General features: G+C 38.1%; 1 protein-coding gene across 1 annotated transcript in view; it reads right to left on the bottom strand.

Moving 5' to 3' along the window:
- Positions 1-1004: 1004 nt before the first annotated feature.
- Positions 1005-16015, bottom strand: part of tln1 (talin 1) — a 136614-nt gene continuing 121603 nt past the window's right edge. Inside the window, exons 51-56 of the mRNA XM_062031499.1 lie at positions 13606-13730; positions 12258-12383; positions 11975-12037; positions 11719-11901; positions 4804-4929; positions 1005-1990 (exon numbers count right to left, since the gene is read on the bottom strand). Of these exons, the coding sequence (XP_061887483.1) occupies positions 1856-1990; positions 4804-4929; positions 11719-11901; positions 11975-12037; positions 12258-12383; positions 13606-13730 (758 nt within the window). The 3' untranslated portion in view covers positions 1005-1855. The remainder of the gene's footprint in view (positions 1991-4803; positions 4930-11718; positions 11902-11974; positions 12038-12257; positions 12384-13605; positions 13731-16015) is intronic.

Raw genomic sequence — 16015 nt, 5'->3', positions numbered from 1 at the left:
CCTTTTTCATTGTCCCATTTACTCTCTGTAAAGCACCAGTTCCATTGGCAGCAAAACAGGCACAGAGCATAACACTACCACCACCATGGTTGACTATATGGATTGGTGTTCCTGGGATTAAAGGACTCACCTTTCCTCCTCCAAACATATTGCTGGGTATTGTGGCCAAAAAGCTCCATCTGACAACAGAACTTTCCTCCAGAAGGTCTTATATTTGTCCATGTGATGTCATTGATCGCGACTGTATATATATATATATATATATATATATATATATATATATATATATATATATATATATATATATATATATATATATATATATATCTTTGATATAACCTGAGTTTTTTACTTTTCTAGTTTCTCCTACATTTTCCTGGACTGCCTTGCTTGCTTTCTGACCTAAAACGGAATTATCTTCTTTTTTGTACATGTATAGTAATTATTTTAAAATGTAATATCGGAAATTATCGGTATCAGTTTCGTTATTATCGGTATTGGTTTTTAAAAAGTAAAATGTATGACGTTTTTAAACGCCGCTGTGTACACGGACGTAGGGAGAGGTACAGAGAGACAATAAACCTTTAAGGCACTTCTTTTACGTGCATAATACGTGCATCCAGTCACATAATATCTACCGGCTTTACTCGATTACGAATTGATGCAAGACATACTTGGTCAACAGCCATACAGGTCACACTGAGGGTAGCCGTATAAACAACTTAAACACTGTTACAAATATGCGCCACACTGTGAACCAACACCAAACAAGAATGACAAACACATTTCGGAAGAACATCCGCACCGTAACACAACATAAACACAACAGAACAAATACCCAGAATCCCTTGTAGTACTAACTCTTCCGGGACGCTACAATATAAACTAAAATATTGCTGTGGCCTTTAGTATTTGTGTATTTCTTAGTTGTTGTAGATGTATGACTTGTGTACTTGTACATGCACCCACATAGCTAAATGAACTGTCACAAGTTGTAATACAAACAAGAAGTAAAAGTGCACGAGAAGAAGAATGGATGTGATGAAAATGTTTATTGCTGTATTGTAGTACACCATCACATGATTGAAAGCTGGATTTATGTCGGATGTATTGCAGTACTACTACACCATCACATAGCCAAAAGCAGTATTTGTTTAGAGCACCTTAAAGTACAAGCTGAATAAAACAAACATGGAAGAGGATTACACTTTTAGTTGTGTGTCAAATATATTCTCAATGGCAGGACTGAAATTATATTTTTTAAATTAATGAAAAAGTGCACTTGTAGGACAAAGACATCAGCACGTACTTGTACTATAGAAATATTTCAAACCATGATATATATACTGAAGAGTCGTGACCTAACATTAGGATCTCAGTAAACACAAATATTCTATCAAAATAGACAATGTGTAGACAGACATCCATAAACTATAATATTTATTTTGTATATGGATGTTATATTTATTCTGACACGTTTGCAAAGCAGCTTGAGAAACATAAAGAAGCTGCAACGCTAACGTCCGATATATTTGAAGGCACTGAATATTTTAATACTTTGGCAAAGCTTCAATTAATGAATATGATGTCAAATATAAACCATCCAAATTGAAGTAAAAAAAGAAGTACTTGAATATATTTAATATAAAAGCTATTTGTTCCACGTGAAATTGGCCAAAGGAACAATTGCATAGATTGTCTTGTCTTGGCACCATGATAGAAGAAGACACATACATACATACATAACAAGTACTTCAAGCATATATTTATGTACTACACAAGTTCATTAAACAAACACTTTGAAGTTTTGAATGTGAAGCAAGCATAAATCTTTTCATGGATCACTTTTGACCTTTTATTGTTCCTGACCGTCTTCCCGCAGCTCTGAAGGCAAGAACTTGTACTGCTGCTGACGAATGGTGGCCAACTTCTTCCTGGCTTCGTCCAACTCCCGTTCTTTACGAAGCATCTCCTCCTGAGCCGCGATGATCTGGAAGCACATCATCATCCATCATCATCACACCTTTTTCTAGCAATTTCTGCTACCTGTATCACATCCATATTACCAGCGTTCATTTTTGACTAAAAATATTTGTCTTTGTTAAAGTCAAAGACCTGTTTTCCCTTGATGAAATTAGGACGATAACGAATGAAAACAAATGCCCGTTGACTAAAACTATGACGAAATGTATTGACAATTTAGTCGGCAAATTGAACTCAATTCATCAATCAACGTTTATTTGTATAGCCCGAGGCGCTTTAGCGCCGCCCTAGTGGCTCCCTGGAGTTTTTTAAAATGTATGAAAATGGAAAAAGATGAGGAAAAAAAAATATTTTTTTGTTTTAATATGGTTTCTGTAGGAGGACAAACATGACACAAACCTTCCTAATTGTTAGAAATCCCACTGTTTACATTAAACATGCTTCACTGATGAGAGTATTTGGCGCGCGCCGTTTTGTCCTAATTTCGGAAGTCCTTGAACGCACCGTAGTTTGTTTACATGTACAACTTTCCCTGATGCTGCCACAGAAAGACGTGTTTTATGCAAATCCTTCTTTGTCTCTATTTGTCCATCAAATGTTTTATGCTGTGCGTGAATGCACAAAGGTGAGCTTTGTTAATGTTATTGACTTGTGTGGAGTGCTAATCAGACATATTTGGTCAGTGCATGACTGCAAGCTAATCAATGCTAACATGCTATTTATGTTAGCTGTATGAACATAATGCATCATTATGCCTCGTAGTTTAGGTATATTTGAGGTCATTTTATTTGTAAGTTTCCGTTTCCTTCAACTTGAACACACACATCTTTACCTTTGGCCATTCTGAGACAGTCATTTCCAGGAGTTATCACACCCTCTGAAAAGCCTGCATTTTAGTAATTTTGTCCAATGTTGTAAAAATGTGTAGAATAAATATTACATTTCAACATTTCTGTCAACGAAGATTTGCTTCAGCCTGCGACACATAGTCATTTTGATAGTAGGCTAATATAGCTAATATAGACACTTTTACCGTGTGTTGCCTTCATTTTAACACTGATATAAGCCTTTACATTTTTTGCGGCTCCAGACAGATTTTTTTTTAAAATTTTTGGTCCAGTATGGCTCTTTCAACATGTTGGGTTGCCGACCCCTGGTAGAGCCCTTAATCACAAATGCCTCGAAGGGCCGCACAAGCCACAACGACATCTTCGGCTCAGATCCCTGCGGCTGCAGACACTCTAAATTGCGGCAACCATGGTGACGACAACGGAAGTGAATTGTGTTTTAAAGACATGGTCAGAGTGGCGCTGACAACGCGAGAGTGGACACTTGATTTGTAACGTGATCCAAGATGGCTGATGGAACGCACCATCAATCCATCCATCAATCTTCTTCCGCTTATCCGAGGTCAGATCGCGGGGGCAGCAGCCTAAGCAGAGAAGCGCAGACTTCCCTCTCCCCGGCCACTTCGTCCAGCTCTTCCCGGGGGATCCCAAGGCGTTCCCAGGCCAGCCGGGAGACATAATCTTCCCAACGTGTCTTGGGTCTTCCCCGTGGCCTCCTACCGGTTGGACGTGCCCTAAACACCTCCCTAGGGAGGCGTTCGGGTGGCATCCTGACCAGATGCCCGAACCACCTCATCTGGCTCCTCTCCATGTGGAGGAGCAGCAGCTTTACTTTTAACTCCTCCCGGATGGCAGAGCTTCTTACCCTATCTCTAAGGGAGAGCCCCGCAACCCGGCGGGGGAAACTCATTTCGGCCGCTTGTACCCGTGATCTTGTCCTTTCGGTCATAACCCAAAGCTCATGACCATAGGTGAGGATGGGAACGTAGATCGACCGGTAAATTGAGAGCTTTGCCTTCCGGCTCAGCTCCTTCTTCACCACAACGGATCAATACAGCGTCCGCATTACTGAAGACGCTGCACCGATCCGCCTGTCGACCTCACGATCCACTCTTCCCTCACTCGTGAACAAGATTCCGAGGTACTTCAAGTCCTCCACTTGGGGCAGGGTCTCCTCCCCAACCCTTTTTTCCGGGCGAGAACCATGGACTCGGACTTGGAGGTGCTGATTATCATCCCAGTCGCTTCACACTCGGCTGCGAACCGATCCAGTGAGAGCTGAAGATCCTGGCCAGTTGAAGCCATCAGGACCACATCATCTGCAGCCACCAAACCGGATCCCCTCAACACCTGACTGCGCCTAGAAATTCTGTCCATAAAAGTTATGAACAGAATCGGTGACAAAGGGCAGCCTTGGCGGAGTCCAACCCTCCGACTTACTGCCGACAATGATCACAGTTGTCATTTAAGATTGTACTACCTGATATCATACGTTGTTACACTGATCACATGTGCTTCTTTCAACCTTGTTCAACCGAGTAGTATGAGCATAGCACTGCTACACTCTTAAACAGAAGGATGTTAACATTTGTGTGACATTTATCCATGAAACTATGGAGAAGCTTTAGACGGTTTGTTTGACAGAGAAGCAGAAATGCTGTTAATTCTTACATTACTTCATAAAAGTACGTTACTTGCTAGTAGTACATTGCACTGTATTGTTTTGATACAATATTTGTTATGTAGAAGTTAGTTTTTTTTAAATTTAAAAACATGTCAAAATTGTGCTGTTTTTTGTGATTTTATTTAGTTTCAATAAGGAACATTGATTTGAGATACGATTATTATGGGTTAAAAAACAACTCAAAAGACGAGGTACCGCCGTATTTAGCAATTGTAATGAAGGAATCAACAATAATTATTGATTATTATGAAAGGAGTTGTATACTAAATGAGTTGAAGGTGTATTCACCTGAGCAATGCCTCCCACCATCTTGCTTTTGACCACCACAGCCTGGTCATCATAAGCATCAAACGCTGCTTTCTGAGCTGCTTTTACCAGATTATCAGAAGCTCTCTTCACAGCGTTACCTGCAGCCTGCAAACACACACACACACACAAACATGTTTAATACACACACAGAATAGCAAAGTGTCAAAACACTGTTCTAGTTGGACTCAAATAGCCATATAAAATATAGCAAAATAATGTTGGAAGGATTTAGTCAATAAAATCATGTGACCGCAAAGTTTCTTTACTTTTGCTTTGTGGGTTATTTTAGAGTCTTTCTATTATCATTTTTTTTTTTTTATCACCTTCTTATATCCCAATGGTGTCCATTGTTTTTCACAATACAAATAGGTTAAAACAAACAAGAATAGGGTAACACTGAATACATACAGTACATAGATGATCACTCCATTTTTTCTTTATTTTTATAATTTTGGTACTTCCAGAGTTATGATTGGTGGTTAACAGTTAAAAGATTAGTACGCTGGAGCAAGACCATTAACAGTCTTAAACAGAAAAAGGGGTACCATCAAATTAACTGTAAAACAACAAGGGAGACAGTGGAGAGAAAAGACAAACAGAGTGATATGAACATGTTTTGGAGCATTGGTGAGAAGGAAAGCATCTAGGTTTTGTAATACTGAAACTGGTAGAGGAGAGAATGATTTATTCCATTAGAGGGGGCATTATAATAGTTTAGTCTCCAACTAAAGGTTCGATGTCCACTCTCTGCAAAAAGGCTTCAACTTTCCTATTAACTGGAAGAAACCTGCTCCAACCACAGAGCTAATTTGTTGATTAAATCTAAGTGGTGGGGGTGCAAAATGTTGGTGCACAGTGCAGTGAACCAGGGATAAAAAACAATATACTCTGTTTTTGTCACGGCGGGGTTGCAGCTTGCTGCAAGGTTTGTTCCCCCTGGATGCAAACGGAACACTCAGGACAGGACTTGCAGGTAGGAACATGATTTAATTCTCAAACAAATCAAAGCACCACCAAGAACAGAAAACAAGTAGAAAAAAACACGTGCCAATCGCACTCTAAACTAAAGCAAACTTATGTGACGAGAACATGAAGCAAACAAAGAAGCCAGACCGACTGACTGGCAAAGGCAGGCTTAAATAATGTCTCTTGATGAGCAACAGGTGAGCGTCCCAAACAACAGAGGCAGGTGAAAATCATAAGTAGCCATGGTAACAAACTCAGGAGGTGCACAAACAGGAACTAAAGGAGTCCAAAAACAAACACAAAACACAAAACATGATCCGGACCACGGATCATGACAGTTTTTAATTTAAATGAAGAAAGTTGTGCGACAACCATTGTTTGAGGTCATGCAGCTATAGACGGGATCTAGTGCATTGCTGTCACTCAGCATAATTAGTAAATAAAGCCGCAAATCATTAGCATCAAAGTAGAAATAGACATTGTGTCTGGAGATGATAAAACCTAATGTAGAGTGAGAATAGAACAGGCTCAAGGATTGAACCCTGGAGTTTGCCAGAAGAAAGGGAAGTGTCACGCCAATTTTCTTCCCATTACAAAAACCTTCCTACCCCCCATTTACTTCCGGGGTCATTTCCGCTTACGTCATTTCCTCTTACTTACGTCATTTCCTCTTACATCATTGACAGCGATCGATAGAATCCAAATCTCCTGAAAATGGTGGTGCTGTCACGCCAATTTTCTTCCCATTACAAAAACCTTCCTACACTGAGGTACATATGTGCACATAAATGTCATTTTAATTTAGTTCACTTACACAGAGAACTAAAAAAAATTGAATTTAACGAATACATTTAGTTTTAATAAAGTTTGATAATGTTGATTGATAATGAATTAACTTATTGTACATTGTTATTCATTTCCGCATATGTCCACGAGTCAAATGTGCAGTCAGGAATATCCTCAAATTAATTTGTCAGATTAATACTTGTCCGATTAATACAGACGTTTTGTTAACGCTGTATTATAAAAAAAAGAGTCAAACAAAGTGCTATCGATCGCTGTCAATGATGTAAGAGGAAATGACGTAAGCGGAAATGACCCCGGAAGTAAATGGGGGGTAGGAAGGTTTTTGTAATGGGAAGAAAATTGGCGTGACAGTAGCAACTGCATAGGAAAATCATGAATCATTACTGAAAATGTTCTGTTGTAGAGATATGAAGTAAACCCTTTAAGAAGCACAGTCACATAGCCAAGACAGTGCTATAGGCAGGATATGAAGACCGCATGGTCCACGGTGTCAAAAGAAAAACAGGACTTTTGGTGTCGAGGGCTGTGAGAACATCGTTGTGCTTTCAATATTGTGAATTTTGTGCTATGACGGGTCCTAAAACCTGATTGAAACTTGTGTGATATCTTGTAAGGACAATACCCAGCCTGAACAAAACTGGAACAAATGGTGTCCATAACTACTTTCAATAGTCTGGCAAGTGTGATGTCTAGTGGGGGTTCACTGCTGGACTGAACTTTCAATGCATTGCCTGACAGACCTGACAGGGCCTTATCCATGAAGAACTGAAATGTATTGCATGTGTGTTCACATCAGTAAAGACAACAACATTGCTGGTGCTAATCAAAATTATGGGGCTATGGCTATTGCTAAAGATGATTCTCAGGACATTCAATCAATCGCAACTGGACTGTTTAGTTTGTCTTAGAAGTTTTACCTCTCATCCAAACAGGCTTCCGCAGTCATGCTTATAGACTTCGATTGGTCAGATCTATTCTAAATACTGTAGCGAAAGCCTCAATAATTTATACTCTAACAAGAGGAGGGTGTGCTCAGGCACTGCTATACTGCATTTACAGTAAGACAGGAGGGTAGAAGAGCAAGGTAAGTCCTCGATCTGACGTGGAATCTACTCCTCATTCCGCGTTTTATGCAGCGTGTTCTGCCGTGAAGTGGGCAGGTTGGATGTCTCAGGAACAGTGGTACACACCAAAAATGGTGGTGGATCATTTGAATGCCCAAACACAATAGGTGAGGTACAGCTATCGCAGTGTCAAGGGATCACACATTAAAAACATCAAAAACAGTGCACAAAGTAGCAAGCAGAGCCCAGCACATTATGGATGTTAGTCAAACGTAGAGGATGCCATTTGTGCCAGTTTGCACAAACATTTCAGACCTGCTAAACATAGACGTAAAACAGTTTCAGTCTTGATAAATCACATTGTGTGCGCTAAATGATTATTATTGCAACTCCTCCGAGTATTGTGGGCGTTCTAATAATCAGCATATATTTTACATGTATGTGAAGGAAGATACACTTAATGGATTGCACTCTTTATAAGAGAATTCTCTGCACACAAGTTTAGTAGATCCGCTTTGTGTGTGCTATGAAGTTTGCATGCTCTTTAATACAGGCAAAGTAGATTAGTCCGTAAGTGTTATCTTTTAAACATTGCTTAGTTTGTTACATTACTTACATGTGTACATTTGTAGTAAGTGTTTGTGCTTTGAAATATCTTCTGTTTTTATAAAACTGGTTTATTTGAGCTTTCAGCTGATATTCTTCCAGTGTTTATTTATATTAACTTTAGCAACACAGACGCAACCCGGCGTCTCCTTTGCTTTTAACAGGTTAAAAGGCTATTAGAAGTGCTCTAAATGCACCACTGCAGAGAGTGAAGAGCAAATGCTAAGAGCGTGATCAGGGCTAAGGCTAAAGTTTCCAGTTCTGGGTGCCACTAGTAGACTGGTGCATTGTTTCCAAGACCCCCAGGACATAAATGTATTGGAATTACTGAGGCAGCAGCTGCAGGCCCAGAAGAGGACAGGATAAGCTGATTGGATTAGACATCACAAGCTGCCTGGGACTGGCTCACGTGTTCCAAGCTAGCATACATACATAAATATAGGTGTTTTATGACACTTGTATTAGTTCTAATAACTGCAGTTTCACCGTACCTTTGTTTTATATGAGTTTACTTCATTGCAGTAACTAGACAAAATTAATTTGAAACATTTTAGCGAAAGATCATTGTTCAGATTGTTGCTGTGTTATCCCCATCCATGTAGTACATTACTAACTCTTTCTCTGTATGTCTTTCCCGTGTGGTTGGTGCTCTCTGCCTCTAGAAGTGCAACCGGTGAGGGCCCCATTGCGCCTTGTGATGTGGGAAGCACACTATAACATTTTACCACACAGCACAATGCCACAGATGTAGCACGGGTTGAGGGAGCGCGCAATCGGCATCCTGACAGCAGGAATGTGCACCAGCTCTGTTTCCCGTGAAGTGAATGTTCATTCCTCTCCCATAAGCGTCTAAAAAGGCGTTTCAGACAATTTGTCAGTACATCCAACCAGCCTCACAACCGCAGACCACGTTTAACCACACCTAGGGCTTCATGTATTAAAGCTTGTGTGCGCACAAAAACCTGGCGTATGCCCTTTTTCACGGCAAAGATGAAATGTATCAACTTCATGCTTCAGACGGACATTTCTACAGGCTGTGGATACTTTGGCGACAAACAGAGGTGGTCATTCCGGCTTTGCCAACATTTGATTTCAACAATGTGAAAAACACAGAGGCAAGGACATAAAGTTCACTCTTTCGCCAATGCATTTAATGCTTCTTATTCTTATTAATATTTGTGAGGATGTTTATTAATTTATCTTGGTGGTCATTTTGCCATCTATTGCAGTCAAAATGTGTTCCTGTGACTTCAGCTCCAGCTTGGCTAGTCGGGCGGACACTTGCAGCAGGTGCACATAAATGGCACCGGAGATGGTGAAGAAATGGCCCGACGTTGGGACACATCCAGCTGCTACCGCAAGTAGTGTTGTAATTATAAATTGAGTATTCAAAGTCTTTTGCATTCTTTTAGATATAGTGGCATGTTTACATTTTAAAAAATTGCTAACCAGATATTAAATCATTTTTGCATAAAACTCTAATCTGGCTTTGAGCATATGAACACATTTTGTTGTAATTTACACAAATTATATTTATATTAGGGGTAAATAAGAGTCACCCACCTCTTTTAAAGTTTTACGTATCACTGCAGCGACTATCCTTTCAAACAGGAAGCAACACTACTTTATGTCCGGTCCCCTTTTGTTCTGGCCATGCATATCCATCTTCTTCTTCACCTTCTTTCTGTTGTCCGACCAGTTATTTATTATTTCAACCTGTGTGCAGTTCTCAGAGCACACAGCATTGACAGGTTCAAAATCTCAACCCTCTTTCGCTTGCTCAATACACGAGAAAGAAGCACTTCCTACAGACTCCTACTGAATTGTGTGGAATCTCAGGCACATGGCTAATTTCAATAAGATTTGTGTATTAATAAGGGGGCATGGCCTTGTGGTCGCTATGTGGTTTGGGCGTGATCCGCCACACAGACATCTGCGATTAATTCCACATTGATTGCGATGTAACAACAAAATGTGCTTGGATTAGTGCACGCGCACACTTTAATACATCTGAATTTTTCTTGCTAACGCTGGTTTCTGAATTTGAATGTACGCCAATTTTTGGTAGGAAATCTATACAACCCTTAATACATGAGCCTCCAGCACAAACCTACACATTTAGCATCCAATAGAGTAAAAGTGGACATTTTATAGTGACCAGCCTGATGCGCACCTGTCTATTCAGTTTATTGATATGCCACACCTGTGAGGTGACTGGATTATATGGGCAAAGGAGAAATGCTGACTAAGACACTTTTACACACATTGGTGAACAATATCTAAGAGAAATACAACTTTTAGGTACGGTATATGAAGAAAGTTCTACATCCTTAAGTTCAGCTAAAGAAAAATGTTGCAATTAGAACTGATATATACTGTAAATTCTATAACTACTTTTTTCCCAAAATTTTTTTTTTGGGGGGGGGGGGCGGGGGCGGCGGTTGTCATAAAAAAATACAATCATGTGTGCTTACGGACTGTATCCCTGCAGACTGTATTGATCTATATTGATATATAATGTAGGAACCAGAAATATTAATAACAGAAAGAAACAACCCTTTTATGCGAATGAGTGTGAATGAGTGTAAATGGGGGAGGGAGGTTTTTTGGGTTGGTGCACTAATTGTAAGTGTATCTTGTGTTTTTTATGTTGATTTAATAAAAAAAAATATATATATATATATTTTTTTTTCTTGTGCGGCCCGGTACCAATCGATCCACGGACCGGTACCGGGCCGTGGCCCGGTGGTTGGGGACCACTGCCCTACAGTATCTGTAGGATTGTCTAACTGGCATGCAAATGATCAGTGGATTTCCTAATTCGATAAACCAGTAACATAAAGTCTATAAAAGCGGTGCAGGTCAAAATAGAAGCGCCTTGTCAAAACATAAAATAATTCAATAATTTCTTGATTATAGTGGTCAGTATAAGATGGTGTCTGGGTCCGGACTCAGACCGTAGTCTGCGAGTTAGTGAGCTGTGCTTTAAAAGGTCACGTTCACAATTGATCATCTGTTCTGTGCATCGCCTGTGAAGGAGTGATCACTTTCATTAAATGTCATATCTTTTTGTTGACTGTGGATTATTTTGGAGTCTTTCTATTATAAAATGTGTCTAGTGGGGGAGCGACTGTAATACAATCGACTACACGACAGGCATGCATGTGTATGCATCGATAAGTCGACTATCAACCTAATCTCTCCCCAACTCACACACACCAACGTCATTTAACAATTGTAGAGTTTTCTTTTTTGTAGCCTTGAAACAACCATATCAATTTTTGTCTGTGTATCTTTACGTTCAGTTAGCAGCCACTGTGCCCTCACATTCCATTGATCAGAGATTGATTTTAGTTTCCTCTTCATTATTTTAAGGAGTGTCATTTCAATGACAAGTCTGCAGTTTGGAATTGAATGACACCAGGAGGATCATAAAAAAATCAGCACCGACCTGCAGCCTCTTCATGGATTGAGAATCCTGGTCAGCCTTCACCTTGCAGGCCACCAGCAGCTGAGCGGTGGAGGCTGCCACTTGCTTGGCTGAGGAGATAAGCTTTTCCTCACTGGCATGTCCCTGAACCGCTGAGTTGGCTGCTTCACAAAGATTGTTGGTGGCTGCGGCTACCATTCGAGCCTGAGGAGTCCAAAGCATTATTAGGATGGTCTAGGTGGCTTGTAAAATATGATACAGTAAGCAAGACACTTACAGCCGAAATCAGCCCTTGAGACCACTGTCCATCATCCACTGCATTGGCTGGTATGGCCCCTACCTGTAAAACATAACATATTTTTATGATGTTGATTTATTGTAATGATTATTAGTTATGTTTATGATGTTTACATGTCTGTGGTGGGGAAAGAAAACACAAATTGAACAAGGTTTGTTTTCTTCTGGAAAATAGTCTTTAAGTTGTTTATTGTAAGGCTCAATGTGCTTTGTGCGGCTCACTGGTGATGAAAGTCAATGATGTGCTTGAGCTTTAGTCCTACCTTTCCCTGAGCCACCAGCTCCCTCTGTGCTGCTGAAGCTGCTTTGACCAGAGCACTCGTGGCAGCTGCAATGGACTTGGCTGCTTCCAGAATCTGCTCCTCAAAGTTCAAGCTTTCATCTGCCTCCTGCTTAAAGGAAACAGGCAATTAGTACACAGCATCCATACCTGCGTTTGACATTTTAATTACATCAGGCAGTGTAATAATAACCAAATTCTTCTGAAAAAAGTATGCATCTTTCAACTTGGATCATGAAAATGTGAGCAAACAATTTGTTAACAATTAACAATGTAGCTGCTCATGTTACTGGTAAGGACCTGGAAGAGTTCATTTGATCTGAGCCGAGGATGTCGTTGTGGCTTGTGCAGTCCTTTGAGACACTCGTGATTTAGGGCTATATAAATAAACTTTGATTGATTGATTGATTGATTGATTGATTGATTGATTGATTGATTGATTGATTTGCTCCTCTATGGAGCCTCTTGCAAAGGTTTGGGATCCTTGACAACATTGAGGAGCGAGGAGACTTCCAAACAGGAAACATGCAGCCTTTCAACAAATGTGATGATTTGAATTCATTCAAATTAAAGGTGGCATTGTTTAAAGTTAACAATAAAAGGATGAAACCTACACAATCATGTGTATGTATAAATGTACATGTGAGTATGTATGTATGTATGTTAGGGCTGCACGATTAGACTTGATTTAATTACAGGTTTTTTTTCGTAAGAATTACATAAAACATGAGCATATATATATTTATATATTTGTATATATACACATACAAAAATATTTGTATGCAAATAAATATACACAAATATATGTACTGTATATACATACATATATATGCATACATAAATACACACACACATTTATATGTATTTTTAAGATTAAAGTACCAATGATTGTCACACACACACTAGATGTGGTGAAATTTGTCCTCTGCATTTGTCCCATCCCCTTGGGGAGCAGTGGGCAGCAGCGGCGCCGCGCCCGGGAATCATTTTGGTGATTTAACCCCCAACTCCAACCCTTTGTTGCTGAGTGCCAAGCAGGGAGGTTATGGGTCCCATTTTTATAGTCTTTGGTATGACTCGGCTGGGATTTGAACTCCAACCTACCGATCTCAGGGCGGACACTCTATACATATATATAAAGACATATGTATGTATACACACACACACACATACACACACACACACACACACATGCTGTGTGTGTGCGGGTGTGTGTGTGTGTGTGTGTGTGTGTGTGTGTGTGTGTGTGTGTGTGTGTGTGTGTGTGTGTGTGTGTGTGTGTGTGTGTGTGAGCTACTCTGCTGCATATAAAAGCAATCAATACGAATAACCTTGGGTTTGGTTCTGGGTCTCAGCTGCTCCAGTTTCTTGGCAGCTGCTTCAATTGCTGCTGCTGCTCCAAGCAACTCATTCTCGGCGATGACAGTGGGATCCTCCGGATCCACCCATTCTGTTCCTACAACACACACGCACACACACGCTTAGGTATAATTCAACCACACTGTTTGCCTGTTCCTGTTATGATTTATGACCATATATTAACATACATTAACACTCTTTAGGTTAAATTGTAGCAAAGTTGACAGTAAAAAGATGCTTTACTCTCCTTTCACGTTGTTGCATACATGTATGCTGTATTATTATGCTACAGTATATACATTTGGGGTCTTTCTTACTGGGCGTGTTATGAGTTATCATCACTCTCAGATTAATATGTGCTTTCAAAAAATATATATATATTTTCTCAGAAAAAAATGACAAATGGGTGAGTTTTCCCCCAAATTAAACAAAGGCACCAGTAACTGTATACATATACATATATATATATTAGGGGTGTGGGAAAAAATCGATTCGAATTCGAATCGCGATTCTCACGTTGTGCGATTCAGAATCGATTCTCATTTTTAAAAAATCGATTTTATTTTTTTAAATTTTTTTATTTTTATTTATTTATTTTTTTAAATTAATCAATCAAACAAAACAATACACAGCAATACCATAACAATGCAATCCAATTCCAAAACCAAACGCGACCCAGCAACACTAAGAACTGCAATAAACAGAGCAATTGAGAGGAGACACAAACACGACACAGAACAAACCAAAAGTAGTGAAACAAAAATGAATATTATCAACAACAGTATCAATAAAAAAATAAAATTTCAACATAGCAGTGATTAAAAATCCCTCATTGACATTATCATTAGACATTTATAAAAATAAAAAAAAAGAACAATAGTGTCACAGTGGCTTACACTTGCATCGCATCTCATAAGCTTGACAACACACTGTGTCCAATATTTTCACAAAGTTAAAATACCGGTAAGTCATATTTTTGGTTCATTTAATAGTTAAAACAAATTTACATTATTGCAATCAGTTGATAAAACATTGTCCTTTACAATAATAAAAGCTTTTTACAAAAATCTACTACTCTGCTTGCATGTCAGCAGACTGGGGTAGATCCTGCTGAAATCCTATGTATTGAATGAATAGAGAATCGGGAAAAAAAATCGTTTTTGAATCGAGAATCGTGTTGAATTGAAAAAAAAAATCGATTTTGAATCGAATCGTGACCCCAAGAATCGATATTGAATCGAATCGTGGGACACCCAAAGATTCACAGCCCTAATATATATATATATATATATATATATATATATATATATATATATATATATATATATATATATATATATATATATATATATATATATATATATATATATATACATACATATATATATATATATATATATATATATATATATATATATATATATATATATATATATATATATATATATATATATACACATACATACATACATATATCTATATACACATACATACATATATATATATATATATATATATATATATATATATATATATACACATACATACATACATACATACATACATATATATATATATATACACATACATACATATATATATATATACATATACACACATACATACATATATATATATACACATATATACATATATATATATATATATATATATATATATGTTTATTTATATATATATACATATATATACACATATACATATACACGTATACATATACATACATACATACATACATATATATATATATATATATACATATACACATGTATATATATATACACATGCATATATATATATATATACATATATATATATATATATATATATATACATATACACATGTATATATATATATACACATGCATATATATATATATATATATATATATATATATATATATATATATATATATATATATATATATATATATATATATATATATATATATACTAGAGATGCGCGGATAGGCAATTATTTCATCCGCAACCGCATCATGAAAGTCGTCATCCACCCGTCATCCACCCGCCATCCACCCGAACCAACATTTTATCAAAACCACAACCGCCCGCCACCTGGGCGGTATTTATCATTATTATAATATTATTGTCATTTCCATTAAGAAAGGGTTGACTATTGTCGCCAGGAGTGCGTTCCTCACACTTTGTGTGCGCAGTTGCAGCAAGCAGAACGATGCTTTTAAGAAGTTAAAAAAATGTTTTAGAAAGACAAGGCCTATATTTTCGTTAGGTAAAAAAAAAAATTCTGAATTTATTTCAATGAATATTAACTTGTTAACGTTAAAATGCTCAAATAGGGACGAGGGCGGGGTGCACAGTGAAACAGTGAACAATTTTGCGACA

The sequence above is a fragment of the Entelurus aequoreus genome, linkage group LG21 (assembly GCF_033978785.1).
Source record: "Entelurus aequoreus isolate RoL-2023_Sb linkage group LG21, RoL_Eaeq_v1.1, whole genome shotgun sequence".
Lineage (NCBI taxonomy): Eukaryota > Metazoa > Chordata > Actinopteri > Syngnathiformes > Syngnathidae > Entelurus > Entelurus aequoreus.
Note: the sequence above shows the minus strand (reverse complement) of the source record. Positions and strands in the feature narration are given on the sequence as shown.